The sequence below is a fragment of the Melospiza georgiana genome, chromosome 2 (assembly GCF_028018845.1).
Source record: "Melospiza georgiana isolate bMelGeo1 chromosome 2, bMelGeo1.pri, whole genome shotgun sequence".
In the NCBI taxonomy this organism is placed as follows: domain Eukaryota; kingdom Metazoa; phylum Chordata; class Aves; order Passeriformes; family Passerellidae; genus Melospiza; species Melospiza georgiana.
Window position 1 is genome coordinate 74,229,374 of NC_080431.1, and position 19,788 is coordinate 74,249,161.

General features: G+C 38.5%; 1 protein-coding gene across 14 annotated transcripts in view; it reads right to left on the reverse strand.

Annotated features, from left to right (window-relative positions):
- Window positions 1–19,788, reverse strand: part of DLG2 (discs large MAGUK scaffold protein 2) — a 983,427-nt gene that overhangs the window by 384,685 nt on the left and 578,954 nt on the right. For all 14 annotated transcript variants that reach the window (XM_058044765.1, XM_058044759.1, XM_058044856.1 and 11 more), the window contains one exon: window positions 3,829–3,882. In XM_058044765.1, coding sequence (XP_057900748.1) covers window positions 3,829–3,882 — 54 coding nt within the window. The remainder of the gene's footprint in view (window positions 1–3,828; window positions 3,883–19,788) is intronic.

Consider the following 19,788-nt stretch of genomic DNA (forward strand, 5'->3'; position numbering starts at 1 on the left):
AATCCAGTGCCTAAATTTGGAAATAATTTTTATACGGTATAAAATTGATGAATTAATGTTGTTATAGTAAATGCAATGAAAATTACCGTTATTTAAAAAAATAATAATTTTTTTTTTTTAAGCAGCACTTTTTTTTGTGCAAACATGTGAGTGGACAGCATTAACTAGTTGTCATGAAAAGTATCTTAGAAAATCCCAACAGTCAGAAATCAAAAACATGTCAAAATTTTCTTGAGATATATCACTTGCTTATGTATTCCCTTGCCTTTTAATTCTATTCACAAAGTTGATTTAGAAATGGTGCTCATATTTGTGGAAGGCAAATTCAATTAAAAGAATTCAAGGACAACCATCTAAAACTAGAGAAAGACAAAAGAACGAAAAAAAGGAATGTAAACATTAGAACCATGACCCAATTAGGAGGATGTGAAAAGTTCTTGTTCCCCCCATCCAGTCTTCCTGGACTCCAAGTGTACTTTAGCAATGAGAGCTAAAAGACGGGGATGAATAGTAGGAATCTAAGATTACTATAGCCCCAGGGAACAGCACTTCTGGGTGGTTTAAACTCTCCACAGTTCTGAGAGTGGATCAGTATCTTACACCAAGGCTCTTTTTAGCTTTGGACAGAAAATACAATCATTTAACTTGGCTTCTCTGATCCATGAAGTAATTTTTTTCTCAGAATGTTCCAAGTTTATTTTATGGCAACTAAAAATCAGTAGTGCCTTTCAGAAGTGCAAATACCTAGGTAGTTAACTCTAAGGATACTTAAGCGTTCACCAAAGACATTCCCAGGCACTTAGAGTCTTCCCCATGCATGTCTGGAAGTCCTAACGGTGCTGAAAATACTGGTGTTTGACACATGCTCAAGTTTCAAAATCATAATTAAATCTAGCTTTTTGTTATCTCTCTGAACCAACCTCATCCAGAAAAAAATATTTTAGGGCCTATCTGCTAAACTAGATTTCCTGTAAAATAAATTATATGATGATGGCTACACTAACATACACTTAACTCATCCAGTTTGGAAGATTTGTCTCTGTATTTCCAAATATTTAAAAGAGAGACAAAACTCCCCTAACACCCGATTATGTTATGGGCTGTATTACAGGCCCCACACAATACTACAGGCTGTATGGGGCTTTGCTGGGATGGGGTTTATTCTCCACAGTAGCCTTAGTGGAGCAACAATTCAGCATGTGGCTGAAAGAATGTTGCTAATACACCATCATTTTGGTTATTGCTGAAGAGAGCCTGCACAGCATCAAGGCTTTTTCTCCTTTCAATTTTACCCTTCCTGCCCCAGTAGCAAGTTGGCTGGGGGTAGGTACGGGGTTTGGAGGGGACCTAGCCAGGAGAGATGACCCTGCATGACCTAAGGAATAGTCCATATCACATGGTGTTCTGCAGCAAAAGCTCAGGGAAAGAAGGAGCAAGGGAGAACATTCATGATTATGGATTTTGTCTTCCCAAGTAACTGCTATACCTGATGAAGCCTTGCTTTCCTTGCTAAACATCTGCCTGCTGCTAGGAAGCAGTGAATTAATTTCTTATTTTGCTTTACCTGCACATGAAACATTTGCTTTCCCTATTTAACTCATTATCTTCTGCTTTTATATCTTTATTTTCTACCTGACCCACAGCAGAGAGGAGTGAGAAGGTTGTTTGGCTATTGGCATGCTGTTTAGTGACATGCTGTCACTAAATATGCATTGGGAAGGATCCCTGGACCAGGAGGGGATGCACACAGAAGCAAATGTGGATCTTGCTCAGTGACTACAGCATCACCCTTACAGAGGAAATATAAAATGAAACCAAACTAAATTAAACTGCATTACTCCTGAGAGCAAGAAAGAAAACACAGGTCTCCCAGCCCACTCCCTCAAATATGAGTTTGGAGGAAGAGGTCATTTGCTCATGACTTGATTTTGTGTCTCATTTTAGAGAATGTTCAAACATACAAATCACGAGCAGAAGAAAATGCCTATTTGTAAAGCAGAGACCCCAAGTTCTGTGGGGCACTATGGTGGCCTGGGCTCAGCAGACAGATCAAGCTGAAGTGCCTCTCAGTGTCTAGTGTTAACTAAGTCTCTCTGTGGTAGTGCTGCTGTGTCCCATATCTGAGAAATAACTCTTCCCAGGCTAGGAAGAGCAAGGTGACTAATTCAGAGTTGTCTATTTCTACAGCAAGCACCTTCTGTTTGTTTATCCAGTTCACATCATATGTTGGAGACTAAAATAGCCCACAGGCAATTCTCAGCCTTTTGTCAACATTTCTCTTGAATGTCTTTGGTCATTTGTTCTTTATTATTTAAGAGAAAGGAACTCTAGTACAAAAAAAGTGGCATAAAAGTGTGTAAGTATTGATAGGATGTGTTAAGGGAATAAATCATATTGATTGAGCATCTTGTCACTGGTGTAATTGCATCTGTATTTAGGGATTCTAACACCGTAGCTGCAGAGGATCCTGGGCACAGGTCCAGTGCTGAAAATGAGAACTGGGGCTCACAGTGTCCCTCCTGGAAGACTAGAAAATACAAAGTATAAAATGTCTCATCAAAATACAGGAGAACCGCCAGACAGACCTATTGAAAGTGAGACCACAGCAGATGGTTTTGATGTTAGGATGGAAAACTGAGACAGAAATTATAGGAAGCCTTTTAAAAAAGCTGCATGCAAATGAACAGAGAAATTCTATTTAACTTTTTCACCCTTCCCAATAGTTCATATTCCCATCAAGGGACTTAATTCTCTTCTGCTTTAGAGCACTGCCATTCTTCTAAATTGCTCTTGGCTGTGATCTTTACCTGTGCTATGCACCATAATTTCTAAATTTTATGAATTGTCAGTAACAAACTGGCCAGGACAACCCCTATTAAACTACCTCATCAACAGTCTTCTGAAAGCCAGAACACAGCAACATGATTCATGTAGGTAGATAAATAATTAGGCTTATACATTGGTATCATAAGAAACAGATGTGGATAAAACACGACAGATGAGAGACATTAATTAGAAGCTTCAAAAAGAGAACTAAGATGATGCAAAAAGAAAGATTAGATACTGGCTGGCTAGCTTTGTGCTACTTGCTCTTCTTTCCTCCAATCATTTAAGCCTCTTACTCTCTTTGTGATGTGTTTGTTTTGTGTTTTTCTATGTCCTTTATCTTCAACTATAGCTGATTTTACAGTCTAAGCAACAATAATACCAAATGTTTGTAGAAAAACCAGATTTTTAAAAATCTAATAAAAACATGCATTTATTTTATGATGATCTGTTTCCTAGAAGTCATAAAAAAGAAGAGACATTAATAGGAAAATATTAAGTCAATTAGTTTGAGCTGTAATTTATCATGAGCAATTTCCATCTACAAAAGAAGTATAGAGAGACAAATGAAGGGATATTGCACCACTTCAAAATACATTGTGCATCCAGGAATCTTTCTATTACACTAGCAGGGTGTGCATGGCTCTAAAAGCAAATACTCATGTTGCTGGTAAGGGTGACAGCCTTAAGGAAATCACTTTTCTTTTTTTCAAAGAAAGACTAGTTTTAGTAAACATAAACTACAAATTGGGTGTATATAATAAGGTGTGATTCACCTGTGATTCAATTGCACCTGTGAGTGCAATTGTCATTCCCAATTTCTTTTCCCAGAAAAGAATTTACTATGTAACTATAAAAGAAATTATTAATTGCAATATTTGTTTATAAGGTAGCTTCTATGCAATTTCTGTGTGAAACAGAATTTTTGTGTGAAAATAAACAGAATTTCTGTGTGAAAATAAACCAACTCTATATATTTATAAAAAAACCTTTAATACTTACATAAGGGATCGTGTCCAAGGTGTCTGTGTTGACAATTATAGGGGCAGGGCTTGCCTGAAATGGAAAAAAAAGAGAAAATAAATTTAAAGACCTGAAATTCATTAATATGGAAATACCCATACTTATGCATTAACTTAAAAGCCTAAAAGCCCATTCTCCCACTGAATTAAAATCATACAACAGTATATAACTGTGGGTACCTGCTCAGTCAAGGATGAAGGAAATAGATTCTCAGCCTACAAACCAGAGCTCACTATGGCATTTCTTTTTAGTTTCTCCAGGCTTTGGACCACATCCTGAATATATATTATCCAGCTGTGCATTTTTTAGTAGAACTGTAAGAAACCTGATGTATCCACCTTTCAATTAGGGGATATTGTGGTTGAGGGTTTCGGCTTCAAATAAACCTGACAAATCCACCTCTTGTGTTTGAACCAAGATGATGAACTGATCTTTACAGAGGAGAAACATTTAAGGCTTACACTACTTAGGAGTACTGGATAGGATATGTATAAGCACATATATGGTGATATTTATGTCAAAGGTATATTGTGCTATATACCTTTATATATAATTGGCATGGTTCATATACACTCAGCTGAGGTTCAGATTGAAATACAGGACAGTTTAAAAAGACTTGGGCATCTGCAAAGCTGCCCAACCTGATCTTTAATTTCTTGATGAAGCTCATATCCAGGCTCGTTTCCAACCACCTGAACCACTTGCTCTTTCCATTCTGGCATTCAGTGGTACTGACCCAATGCCAAGCTCTGATATGACTCAGCTGCATAAGCTTGGCTCGGACTCTGGAGAAAACCAGGAAGGTGTGAGCCAGAGGCAAGCACCATCAGTAAAACGTCAAACTGAGGCAGGACTGCTGGGATGGGATTGCTAACAAATCAAGGACTCAGAAGGACCTATATGTAGTCAATGTAGTACAAAGAGTGATGGGAGGCACTCCTTCTCATGTCTACTTGGGCAGCAAAGACTCTTCAGTCACTGTACTGGGCTGATGAAAGCACTGATGCTTAGCACAGTAGCTCACTAGCTCTATTCATCTGCACTGTGTATTCGTCAATGAATGACTGCACTTTAAACTAATACAGACTGCAGGGTCTCTTTGTGCATGGCAGGCATGCTGAAAACACTGATTCTATTTCTGTCATCAAATATTTACTGTGGAATTTCAAACCTTTGGTTGTTACCAGCCCAAATTAGGAATGTAACATTACTGCAATAATTCAAATAACGTGAGAATAACACAGTTTTTGTGCAGTCATTCAAGGATAATGTGTTCAAAGAAATGTTATATTACTGGACAAAAGCTACTGCTGATTAATGCCATAATTTCTATACAACTGTGAATTAAAATTAAATGCATACAATTTGGTGTATCTTCATTTCATAGCATGGACCAGTGTCATGGTAAGGTATTATTTGGTATTAAAATGCTTAGTATCTGAAAAGCTATTATAGGTCCATACCCTGTTATTCTCAAATATGTTATTCTCAGTGTGTCCAGTGTTGTGTCCCAAAACACTGGACACACTGACATGATAGGTAAAAGCAGAAGGCCATATGATTATAATATTTTAGCTTTAGGCATATGGAATATGCCTATAGTTGTATTATCATTGGAGGTAAAACAAATTATTTCCTTTTTAGAATAACAGTTTTTACTTACACTAATATTTAGCTCAATACACTTAAAAAGTGATACCTTTGCTACAGGAAGAATAAGCATGGCAATTTTTTACAGTATTGATTTTATCTCCTTTTTATTTTTACCTACTGTGTTGGTCTTCAACCAACTACAAAAAAAAATTGCCATTTTCAGAATAAAAGCATCTTTCCACTGATGATTTAAAAAACAGTATCTACTAAAATAACAAAAATCATTCAGAAGTCATTCTCCAAAGCATTCACCCAAATCTCTTTAACCTATTAAAGAACAAAGCCTTTTATCTATATCAGATTTTCCTGAAGTAAAGCTAAAGAAATCAGAAACAAATGTGGGAACACTTAGGACTGGACAGAGTACTCCTGGTGCAGTGTGACAAGGGGATGAGATGTCCCTCACCCTGCTGCCCAGGCTGGAAGTGCAGCCCAGCTTGCCATCCCCCCTCCCTGCTGCAATGGCTGACTCATGTGCACCTTGTTCTCCTCTCTACAAAGCTGCAGCTTAGCCAGACTGTGCCTGGCTGGGACTGCTCCATGTTTTATTCTGTCATGAGGAACTCCTGTATGTTCTCATTGAACTTGGTGAGGTTCCTCTCAGCACATTTCTCCTTCTCCAATATTCCTCTGCAGAGCAGGGAACGGTTCAGGGTATGATCTGCTCTTCCCAGTCTGGTGTTACCTCAAACCTTGCTGACAATGCTCTCTATATAATCATTCTGGTTATTAATGAAGATAAACAGCATTAGCACCTCTATCAACTTCACATGAGCACCACAAGTAACTGAACTGCTGACCACTGCTCTTTGGGTCTGCTGGTCTAGCCAGTGTCCCACTCATCTTCTAGTAAACCCATACATTTAGTTTCTCTCTTATTTGGCTATGAAAGAGAATTTGAGCTGAAAACCTTGCCAAAATCCAGGCAAATGACATCTACTGATCTTCCCTCATCCACAGAGGTAGCAGATTTCTCATCACAGAAAGATGTTAGGTTGACAAGGTAAATCCAAACACTTGTAAACATTTGTAAACTGACCTCCCTCTTTTTAATCACTTCCCTCTGTCCTTCGTGAGCCTTGACAAAGTGTTCTGGAGGCCCAGACCATGGACACTCACCATGATGCTTCCATTTATTAGCTTCCTAGCTAATCCTGATCCCTGGGTTATCACTTGGTCCATCACCCCTTCCATGGGAAAAGTCTGAGCACTGAAAGCTGCTCCTTTGAGTGATGTGATCCTTTCCTGACTGGCTCTGCTGCAGAGCCTGTAAAGAATTAGTTTTCAAGGCAGTCTATCACTCAGGGTTCATTTCAACACTGTGCTTACTGTATTCTTTACTGATTGGAAAACTATACCAAACTATCAAAATGATGATTCTCTGCAACTGGGGCATTTATTCTGTTCAGACAGACAGGCATGAAAAAATTCACAGCACAATAGTTTCAGATGGATTTAGTGACTAAAAGCACTCACAACTGATATCAGTGCATTTGCCTCCTCTGGTCCTCCTGTTGATATCTGGGCATGTGATTATGTGTGTGTGTGGGACAGTGCTTCCTGTTACAATTTGACTTTTTAGGTTTTGGTTTGGTTGTTTTGTTTTGGTTTTTGGGATTTTTTTGGGGGGGAGGTATTTATTTTGGTTTCTGTTTTTTTGGTTTTTTTTTTTTTTTTTTTTTAATAAGAAATATTATTTAATGGAAACATCTTGCTCCTATCTCTCTGATATATGGTAATTTGAAGAACACTAACCTCCTGAGCTGCAAAATTGCATTAAAGTGCAGGAAATGGAGATTATTTCATTAGCTGGGTCCTGTTTGTAGCTGATGCTTTAAAGTAGGAGATTTCCATCATGCAAAGTTGAGAAGACAGTTTGCAATCACTGGAGAGAGCCCTAAATATAGTGCTAGCCATGGAGTACACAACAGAATCAAAACAGTCCTGTAACCACCGTGAAATTACTGAAGGGAGAAGATCAGTATCAAAAAGGAGCTAAAGATTTTACTTTCCAGAATGATGTGTCTGTATCTACGAAAAGATTACTTGAAAACATATCACACTGGTTCACCAAAATCTCAAAAAAGATACCCAGGTATCTCTGTACTTCTAATGGAGAACATTGACAAATCTATGAACCAGGATTCATCAACAGTATTACCAACTGTGCATAAATTAACAAAGGCATGCAAAAACACGTCTAGATTCACTTGAGAAGCTCTGCCTATAGTGTCTTTGAGATAGCACTGCCTCATCTCTCAATCTGTATACCTACACAGATCTATATAGGCTTTATCTAGGCTTCAGACTGGTTGAGAAGAAGTAGCTTCCTGGAAGAGAATTACTTTATTCCTAACTCTGCGCTTTGACCTCCTCTGCCATCTTGACCAAGACACTGATTCACAGTTTACCAAGTAAATTACACTTTACTAGCTTTTCCCAGATGCAAAATAAAACCAAGCCAATCACCAGAAGTGTGAATATTACTGAGTGTAGTAATTGAGTATTCCTGTTTTCCCCATTCCTCACTCACTTCCCTCTCCATCCCAATCCCCAGCTATACATGAAGTATTATACTAAGCTGACAATGTACTGTGCAGTCAGACTTACAGCTCCTGCTCCCTGCATGAACCTTCCTCCTACCCTTGACTGCAAGCACTGCTTTCAGCTGAGCCATCTCTGTGCTTTGAAAAAAGGCATCACACTGACAGCTGCAGTGAAAGACGGGCATAGCTGAGACAAAACTTGAATAGCTTTGGGAAAAAAAGTAAAAATTGAAGATTTTTCTTATTCTTCTTCTTAAAGGACTTGAGCATAAAACGCTTTGCTTCCACAAATGTATACAAGATTGTTCTGCTTGCTTTTCTGCCAAAAGCACAACTTAGAAGCAAGACAGAGTAAAAGCACTTGAAGCCAGTAGAAACAGAAAAAAAGGCACATGGTTAGTGAACAATTACTCTGCTGCCAAATTCTCTACAAGTGTATGGTATGACTCATACCTCTCAGACAACGTGAACTTTCCCTCTACCATGAATGCTAGCATTATCCTGGTAGACTGGTTTTAATCATACTACTCACAGTTTTAGAGACTATCCATATCATACTGGGTTGCTTTCTGCAGCATTCATAAGTCCTTGTTTTAAGTGTTCCTACTATGCAGGACTATATTCAACACCAACAGCAATTTTAATTTCATAGCATCATAAGATTGGTAATGACCTCTAGGATCAAATCCAACCAATAATCCAGCACTGCCAGGTCCACCCCTAAACCTAACTGGATTTTGAACATTTCCAGGTACACTGCTTTCCTGGGCAGCCTGTTCCAAGGCTTGACCATCCTTTCAGTGAGGACTTTTTTCTTAATATCCAATCTCAACCTCCTCTCACGCAACTTGAGGCTGTTAGAACTCTCTACTGCTTTTCTTGTTAAGGAATCACCATCATTGCCTGCATTATTACATTTAATTAACTCAAAATAAGTGGGTGGCGAAATTGAGAGTAATACAATTGTGTATGTATTACCATTTGAAAAATAAGTTGAGTTGTCAGTGGCTTATTGCCATCTTGTGCAGACAATGAACTCTGGCCTGTATATCAGAATTAAAGGCTCATCTTTCCAGGCAATCAGCCTTAAACTCTGAAACACTCTCTGAAATATACATTTGCAATTTTGTATTACTTCAAAATGTTAGCACTTTGTGTCTTAATAATACAAAGTAGAGCAGTCCCTATATGTGTACGAATAGGGCATGCTGGGTCTCTCAGATACACAGTGTAAGACTGCTTAAGGCCTTAAGAAAGTGATACTGAATTAGGTTAAGTTCCTGTTTTCAGGAGTTTCACAATTGCAAGAAATAGATTTACATTTACACACAATGGCAGGAAAGATTAAATGACAATTTAGATGTCAAAACAGTAATTCCCTGGCATGCTATGAGGCCTCAAGATCACAGAACACACAGCACCTTTTGTCGTATTTACCACTGAATTACAAACTGAAAGACTAAAAGATAAAAAGACATTTCATTTCTATTAATCAGAAAATGTAAAAGATAGAGAACCTCTTTGAACATCTAAAGAATGACTTAGCAGCAAACAATTCCACCTCTGCTCTGAGACATAAAACAGAAGGCAAAAACAGCTTTGCTTGCAGATCGCAGATGCCATGAGAGAACAAAAATGCCTCAAGAAATCCTCAAGACCACTCCCTTTGTATATAATGCAACCTCATACAAAGCCATTTAGTTTAAATGTAAACTGCACTTTTCAAAGGAGGTGGCCTTATTTGCAGACATGGAGTTTTACATTGTTTTTGCCTAATCTGTAGGAATAATTTCCTATTTAAAACTGTATTAATTTGCATTATTAAAAAAACCCCAAAACTCATACACAATGAAAATTAAACATTTCTCTTCTGTGCGGATTCAAAGGCTATCAGAGGGATTGAGAAGAAAGCACCTACTTTATAGTTGCTGAAGTTTCCCCTGTAATGACATTACCTGTTAGCAGGTTGAAATAGCAATGATTAATGTAACATAATTTTTTCCCCAGTATAAGATCTAATGAAGGACATAGAAATATCAACGGGAAAAGCTCTCTGGCCACTGGAACAGGCTCCCCAGGGAAGTGCTCACAGCACCAAGTCTGGCAGAGTTCAATAAGCATTTGGACAGTGCTCTCAGGCACATGGTGTGACTCCTGGGGATGTCCTGTGCAGGGCCAGGAATTGCACTTGATGATCCTTATGGGTCCTTTCCAACTCAGCGTATTCTGTGATTCTGTGCTAATACACATGAATGCACACAGACTCAAAAGAGACCAGAAGAAAAGCATGCATCTAGATTTTAGGCATCCTATTTGACCTAGCTGTGTGCTTTATTTTTTTTTTTTTTCCAGCTTCAGTGTGCACAAACATAGAACTCTTTCCAGAGGGAGAAAAATAAAATCAAAATAAAATTGCAGCTATTTCTTTCATGGAATCCTAGAATCATTTATGTTGGAAGAGTTCTAAGGTCATAGAGTCCAAATGCTAACCCAGCACTGCCAAGCCCACTACTAAACCACGTCCCTGAGTGCCGCATCTACAAACACTGCAAAACTTTCTCCAAAGGCTGAGCAGGGCCAGAGGAAAAACAAACACACGTGTGATCCCAATACAAACAATGGAGGGGCTGGATCTGGACTGCACATCCAACCTAATTACGGTATCTTTTCATATTTGGCTTTTCCTCCTTTCTTTCAAAAGTCAAGGCTGCCTTACTCACCATATGGCTTTTTATTTTTAACATCATGGTACACTAAGCTTACAAAGAAGTTATCCAGTGTCTTATTCTGTTACCTTTTTATATCATGAAATACTTGAAATTTGCGTGTAACATTTCTGCATGGAGTTATAAAAACCCTCCTCAAAAACAAAGAAACAAATGGACTAAAAATTATAATGCAGATGAAGAGAACAAAAAAAAAAAAAAAAGAGAATACAAAACTAAATGTGAAACAGGGGAATTACTTTAACCAAATTCAGTAACTCTTAAAGAGGTTATCAGAACATGAATCTTAAAGAGTGAAACACCTGCTTTCAGGTTAATCTGTTACATTCAGCACTGTAAACAGGAGCCCATCAAGAAAAGAATCAGTGCCAAAGAGTGCTCATCTCTGCTTATCAAGGGCAGAAGTCATCAAGGCTTACTGGTGTCAGAGTTAAAACTGTCCACACAGACAAAAGAATAGGAAATAGAAAAGTTTTAGAGTTTGGGAAAGGTCCTAATAGCACAAATAACAAAATCAAGAAAAATCTAGTTTTGGCACTGAAGTGGCCATGAGGAGGGTTGGGATTTACTGTGGTCCATATAATGCATCAAATTAACTCACAGATTCTGGCTAAGTATGTACAGAGGCAAAGCTATTTTGCCAAAGGCTTTCACTTAATGTATATACTTTTAAGTAACTTAAAGAAACAATCTTGATTTTGAATATCTGCAATAAACTGCAAATTCAAATTGGTCTGTGCTGGAACAAAGAATGTTTTGATTTTTATGTCAGTGAAACTAAACTTCTATAATGTCCTCTGGAAAAGTTTTAATTGATGTCCCAGAGTGCCCCTTTATGTCCCAGAATCTCTAAGTGATGAATAAAATTAACGAAATAATTCCAAATATATCAAATATATATAGCTTGCCCGACAGCTTGTTTCAAACCCTAAATCACTGCAGGACCACTGCACTCACAGTACATCAGTTTAAAAGACAAACATCCATGTGTGAAGTGCAGCTATCCAGGGCTCAGGGGGAATCAGCTCTTTTACATGGTTTAGCTTCATGTGGCATAAAATGCATTTCTCAGTGGAGATGCTCCACTACATAAATTACAACTATTTGGCACTTTACTACAGGGCTTGCCAACCATTTTTAAATCTCAGTTTTCTTGCTGATGTCCTTCTGCCTGAGAACCTGAGCGCTCTGTGGGTGGCTTGCAGGACAGCACATGCCAGAACTGCCAGATTTTCCATAATTTTACAGGTTGTAGCACCCAGCAGGAACGGCACCAGCTGCCAGTCTTAGCCAGGGCCCTCCTTGTGAAACTTTGTAATGACATCAGGTTGTTACTGATTGAAGAGGATGCTCCCTTTTGAATGATGCAATCTTGATGAAGGGCAGACAGTGGAAATACGCAAATGACATTTTCTTTTTATTTTTAGGACCAATTTCCCTCATAGTTTAAAAATTTTGTAAAGAGAAGAAAAATTAGTCCAATTTCTAGACTTCACACCTTGTTATTTCTCACTCTGCTACATCCAAGCATCTAGTTTAAGGAGTGCATCCTAGTGAAGCATCCTAGTGAATTTTGTGTCTCTCCTGCTTGCCTTCTGCTCCCTACTGGATGGAAACAGCAAGGGAGCTGTGGACTGCAAGGGAAGCTCCTGTGAGGAGAAGCCAGGGCTGCCCTATGCTGTGCACAGGTGGCTCCAGCCAGTGTCACACCAGACCCACCACCGGGGCAGGAGAAACCAGTAATAAGGAAGAAATGGGTGGGGGGGAAAGGAGCAGCAAAGAGAAACAAGCATGTCCTGACCCCAGCTCCAGCTCCAAATCCCTCATTCCCCAGAGGCACTGAGTGGGACCTGAAGTGATGGCTAGAGGAGGGGAGGTGTCTGCAGTGAAGATGAATCTCAAGATTAAGTGTTTTCCCTTAGTATGAGTTTGTCATCTTTGTTTCTCAATATCCAATGCAAAAATTAAATGTTTATGTAAACTGGCAAGAAAATTAAATTCCTAAACCAAATCTGCTTTGCCTTCAAAACACAATTATTCTGAAATTTCACTGTAGAACACGATTATTCTGAAATTTCACTGTAGAACAGATACTTGTTCAGTATCTTTTATTTAGTCACTTTATTTTCTGAAAAACCTACAAATCACTTATTGGAGGTGAGACTGGACCAGCAGAAGAAGGCAAAAGAGCAGACTTTAGTTATGAAATAAAATGTTGAGTACACAATGTGTCCTGTGCAGACATGAACTCACTCCAGCTGGGCTCTGAAGGGAGCACCTGCCTTGTGGCTCTGTATGACAACAGGCCCAAGCTAAGAAAACTGCCTTTCTATAAGATGAATGTAGCCAAGCAGGAGAAACACCAAATCTTCAAATCATGGAATGGTTTGAATTGGAACAGACCTTTGAAGCTCATCCACTCCAAGGCCCGAGTGATAAACAACTAGAGTGATCTTCAACTAGATCATGCTATTCAGAGCCCCATCCAACCTGACCTTGAATATTTTCAGGATAGGGCATTCACCAACTCTGAGCAGCTGTGCTGGTATTTTACCACCATCACCTCTTCCTTACATCTAATCTAAAACAATCATCTTTGAACTTAACACCCCATTAGCCCTTATCCTGTCACATCAGGTCCTGTTAAAAAGTCTGTCACCATCTTTCACTTAGACCCTTCCAGGTACTGCAAAGCCACAACAAGATCTCTGAACAAAGAGAAAGTAGAAGCAGTACCGTGGCCACAAAGAAAGCTGTCATGTAAAAATAGAAACACGTTAATTAGCAACTGATTAAACATATATATTTATCATCTTATGGATCCTCTATAAAGAGAAATTTTCCACGGAGAAAGAAAGCTACACCTACTTCTCCTCACAAAATCTATTAAAATGCATTGCTGTTGATCTCTCAATTCTTAGAAATAGCATTTAGCAAAAAATTTCCAAACAGAAAATCAACGCAACATGGCACCATAGGTTTGGAGACTAAGGAAACAATGTAAAGAGACTGAACTTGAGGAGAAGCAACAGTGCCACAAAAGGAGCTCTATGATAGGTCATTGCTTAAGTAAACAAAATGCCAAGGGCCATTATAAGTCTGAATCACAATGGAAATGACTGGAGAGTACAGCACAACCCACATTCTTTCAAAGAAGTTGCACAGAACCTTAAAAATACACATCACTTAAAATTATAGGCCTGGAAAAAAAGAAGGCGATTCTCCTTGAGAAATGATAAAGGGAAAAGCATCCTTGTGAACTTGAAAAAATAAATTGTGGGTGCAAATAGGTGGATAGGACCTATTATGGTCCTATTATGGGTGCAAATAAGACTAAAAAATAAACTTCACAAAATGGACTAAAACCAAAGGGAAGAAATATAAAAACGTATTTAAATAATTCTTTGATGATATTAATCAATAGCACGTCATAGCAGGAAAATTATACTTGCCTGTTTTTCAATCAATATTTTGCAATTTTTATGGTGGGAATATTTTCAGTTTCATGCCAAGGGCAGCCAGTAGATTTTATCCACAGCTACAACTATGTGGCAAATTCAGCCATAGTATAGTATAGTCTCCCTAGTGGAAAGGTTGAAGCTTTGTTGCCTAAAACTCATTTGTACAAACAGAGGTTAGCACTGAAGTGACTGCTGTAGGCAGTACTCAGATTCTGACAGATGGGCGATGCGACCCATGAGGTCTTTCCCCATCTTTACACTTTAGCATTCTGTCATTTCTTAACAGCGTTGTTTTGGCTAGAATTGGATGTAGAAACACTGAGCAAAAAAACAGTCTTAAACTAAATTAAAATAGGTGGGAGCAGTGACTTATCTAGCAGCAAGTAACATAGCCCTTTTTTCTCATAACGCAGGCACAAACAGTAATACAGGGCAGCACTTTGAAACATGATCATTCCTGGGTTATAGGATATCTTTCAGTCACTGATTTCAAGACATATTTTCTGCTTTGTAAAACACAAACATTTAGGATGCTGCTCATTGTATACATTATTAGTAGTGACCTGAAAAGGACCAGGAAAGTTCTGCATTCTCTGAATTTACTGCATGAATATATATATTAAAAGCCACTTATCCCACAAAATGGAATGACTTCCCTTGTACACAAAGACAACATTCATCTTCCACTGTATCAAACAATACACGTAACAGTCAAAGACACAAAACCTAAAAACTGTCAGAACTGACCTAAACCAAGACTGAGAAGATAGGTTTGCAAACCAATTAAGGGAACTTCAAACGTCACAACCACCCTTCATGCACTGAACAGCACCCCCCAAAACACTGGAACATTAAACGGTTCAGAGCATCAAGGCAGCCTCTTCCTCTAGTAATAATAGCAAAAACAGTAACAATAAGAAACATCTCCTGGATATCTGTCTCTCATATGACGGTGGTTTGGTTTTCTTTTTTTAAATGGAAACACTCCAGGAGAGTGCTTTCAGAAATAAGCTTTGATTACTGTCAGAAGGGATAAAGAAAACATTTCCTGGCAAAGGAAACCAAAAGTTATGCGCTATACATCAGGCACTAGGAGAGAACACCTGGAAAAGGACTAAGCATAGCATTTAGTAACACAAACAGAGCTGTCTGCTTAAGGCAGGAGAGAGGTAGAACACAGGAATCAAAGAGCACAGTCCTAAAAATATTCAGCTTCAGGAACTCAGATTTCTCTTGTGCCTGTACAATAGCATTTCAACCTTGAAAATAATTCAACATCTATCCCAAGAAACTGGCATTCAGACATGAGGCAGCCTTCCCCCCGAACCATTTGGACAGATCCAGTCTCCTCCTACCCTACCTTTTAGGCACCAATCCCACCCTCCAAATGAAACACATCCCCCTCCTCCAGTAAATTATGATGCCTGCCAAAAATATCACGTTTACCATTCTCAGCCTGTTGTAAATCCTGACTTTCGCCATGGGATCTCTGGGAAAAACTAACACCTAATGTGATGGTCCTTTCCGAAAACTAAGCAACTTCACAGGCAGGTGCACCAATTCTGAGCACTAACATATAAAAACCCCACTGCAGACCTGACCCTGATACTAAATAAATGTTTGGCTGGGAGGACAAGAAATGGGAACATCGTGTGCTTCAGAGGAATGGGAGAAAAATGACATAGAAAATATTACAGCAAGAAGAACACAGAATCTGTGGGAGGCACAAGGTTTTTTAGGGCAGCCGTAACAAGGAGACAGCAAGAGACTCCAAAGTTAAAGTCAGCCCATCCTTAACACGCTATATGCTTTGTGACACATATTGAAATGTCTTCTTCAAGTATAAGTGCTCTACCCTTATACAAACAGGGGTTCAAGCATTTTTTTTGTTGTCAGCCCTCTGTTACTGAAGACCCTTTTGCTTACTTATTAGCTCAATAATGATCTGACACAGCTAGTACTGAGTAATTCTTCAGGTTGTCGATCACGTACTTAACAGCTCAGATGTGTGTCTATTCTGCAAAATATTAGCATGTTTTAATTTTAAAATACCCTATTAAATTTATACTTCACATGAGATGAAGATACATAGAAGAAAGATACTCCATCTTCTTTCCTGTCCAGAACATTCTACCTGGCTTACCTAACTCGGTCACCAAAAGCCAAAAGCCATCTGCTATTAAAATATTTCCAGTGCACATAATATTAATATAAATAAATAGCTTCTTCAAAATACTTGGAAAGAGAAGTAGCAACACATATTGATGTAAACATAGAAGAAATCACTTACTTATTTTATACACAATATACAACATTACTGTGTGCTGTCTGGTGATAAGCAGTAATACCCATATGTTCAACTTATATTTATTATCATTTTAAAGCCATATCTCAATTACATGTTTTTTCAGGAAGTAAAAATTATATGTTATATAGTTTTTTCCTTGATCATTAAAGTAATGATAAAATAGAAATACTGGCAATATATTTTAATTCCTGGTATATAGAACTATGCATTCTCTCCCAGAAAAATCACCAGCTTTTGTAAAAGGCAGTTCTTTATTACTTATCTTTACATCCAAAAGAAACACAGAAGAGCTATGGTCATAGGTCTGAGTTCATTCAGTTCATCAGAGTTCATTTTCATTCATTTCCCCCCAAAAAGAAGCCTAACCCTCAGAACTGACATTTAAAAACATGCCTTATTTTAGAGATATGTTACAGTTTTCCTTACCGGGACAAGAGAATCAAATGAACCCTGTTCCCGACTCTCAATAGCTGAAATTGTTTTCAACCAGAGGAGATAGCTTGAAATATCAGATATTTCAGAATGCTCCATACTGAAAGCTGCAAGACTGAGGTGAGACAGACTTGCAAAAGGAGGGCTTTGCCTGTGTTACATAAAGTTCTAATTAGATCCTTGGTACAAATTGCTATCCTAAGAATAAAAAGTTAATCAAAAAGCCTCATTGGAAGAATAGGAGGGCAAGATTGGAGCTGAGACAGCTGTGGTACGATAGCACAACTGCTAACTAGATTCTGTGCCACCATTCAGAAGTGAAAATATATGTGTGAAAATATACGTGTGAAAATCAGTGTTCCCTTTGTGTTACTTCGGACTAAACTGTTCACACCTGGTTTACCTCAGAGGAACTCAGGAGACCTCTCTGTACTGAGATTCCAATGCAGCAAGCATTGGAATAAATAACAGACCCCCTTAATGCCACAGCCAAAATATTTTCATGAAAAGAAGAAAATTTTGAAAGGAAGTGAGTACAGAAGTGGTGTGAGAACAAGTTTTGCAAGGACTTTTGGTGACAAACTGTAAGAGCCAACCTACAACAATTTGTTAAATTTGACTAAATCTTAGAAAACTACTCAAATAACCACAGGACAGCTGATGGATGATTTCTTATCTCTCCAAAAAGTTGCAATTCCAGTCCCCATTTCCAAAGTACAGCTGAGAGCTCTCTTTACCTCAGCTGATATTGAGGTTGATATTCCCTGCCCCTTATGGGTGGTACTGTAGAAATAGAAAGGAGTAGTGACAGGACCCAAGGGAATGGCCTGAAGTTGTGTCACTGGAGTTTTAGATCACAGATAAGGAAAACCTTCACCCAGAGGGCAGCTGGGCAGTGAACAGGCTCCCCAGGGAAGTGGTCACTACACCAAGTGTGAGAGAGCTCACAGAGTGTTTGGACAATGATCTCGGGCACACGGTGTGACTCTTGGGGACAGTTGTGTGCAAGGCCAAGAGTGGGACTCTATTGATGCTTGTGGGTGCCTTCCAACCCAGGATATTCTGTGACCCTTCAGAAGCAAGACATGACTCTTTTACCCATTGGTAAAATTCAGAGCACACAACTCTTGAAGATTTCAATAGAGTCAAGCTTTCAGTTACAATTCTCTTTTAAGGAGGGCAGTATAGAATATTTGTAGGCTGCCTCTCAGAAAAGTCACACAAAGACTGACATTACCAGGTATTTTCTGGAACAAGATGTCATCTTTTGCCAAAAGGGCTCTAAAGCAAATCTCAATGTCAGAACTGCTATGGAAATAACTTTTATATTCTCCAATTCCTTACCTTCTAATAAAAATGGGCATCCAAAAACAAGCAGCATACAATTATTTGTTGAGAAGCAAGAGAGGTGAGAAGAGAGACACTGAAAACTCCTAGTACAAGCGACAAGGAAACAAGCGGCCTTAAACACTACATAATTTACTGCATATTAAACTTTTTTGGTTTGTCTCCTGTGTCATTTTGGGGCTCCAAATATTCACAGTCAAATTGAAAAATAATGCCAAAAGGGCCAAAATACTTGACAAACCAAGAAAAGTTTAGAAAATAATACTGATTCTTAAAATAAAAAAAGCAGCATTAAAAAACTCTACAGGTTTGCCTAGTTTAGAACAAAGTATTTCAAAAATCTTTCACAATGCAGCATAAACACATTTTTGATGAGATTGTTTTTAAAAATTGATATAAAATTTTCCAAAAAACTGATACACAGTCTAATGTAAAAAGTGTACCTTTTTCTGAAGAAAATTAATTTCTGACAAGACCCAAAGAAGACTTTGCAACAAAACCCATGTAGCTTTATAGAGTGGAGGTGAGGAAAGGAAGACAGAGTGCTGCTTCTCCCCTCTAGTTCTTCACTTAAAATTACACTGTTTAATGAAAAAATTCTACACTAATCTAAATGTTATAAAAATACTTCACTATTAACTAAAATACAATATCCCTGTAAAGCACATTTCAAAAAATATCTTATGTGACAAAACAACCATGTTCATTTAGCAGCAATTATAAAATATGCAAATTGTATATAACTAGGATCAGGTAACTTTTCCTTTCCCTTCAAACTCCTTCCACAACATTCTGTACATTATTTGGTATAAGGGCTTGAACAGGCTTTTTGTTTCACCCAGTACAGTTGTTTGCATCAACTTACAGAATCAATTTATAGAATGCTTTAGGTTGGAAGGAACCTTAAGGATCATCCAGTTCCAACCCCCTGGCCATGGGCAGGGACACCTTCCACTGGACCAGGTTGCTCAAAGCCCCATCCAGCCTGGCCTCGAACACTGCCAGGGACGGGGCATCCACAGCTTCTCTGGGCAGCCTGTGCCAGTGCCTTGCCACCCTCATGGTGAAGGATTTCTTCCTCACATCTACTTCAAACCTGCTTCCTTTTCAGTTTAAACTAAATCTCCCTTGTCCTGTCACAACACATCACTGTAAAATGTCTCTCTCCAGGCTTCTTGTAGCCCCTTTAGATGATGAAAGGTTCTATGAGCTGTCCCTAGATCCACATGATCAGTATCATTTGCTTCACAGAAAAGTGGAAGACTTGAGAGCATAAATAACTCACCAAGTCTTCATCCATCTGAAGAGCTAATGTTTAACCCATTATCTTCTAGGACATGAAGTACTGTGTATTGTCAAAATGATTACAACAAGTTTGTTGCATTACCTAGTGAACTCATAAAATAAAGTTTAATTTACGGAGTACCTTCCTCTGTAAATACAAGCGATCCAAATGGACCATGACA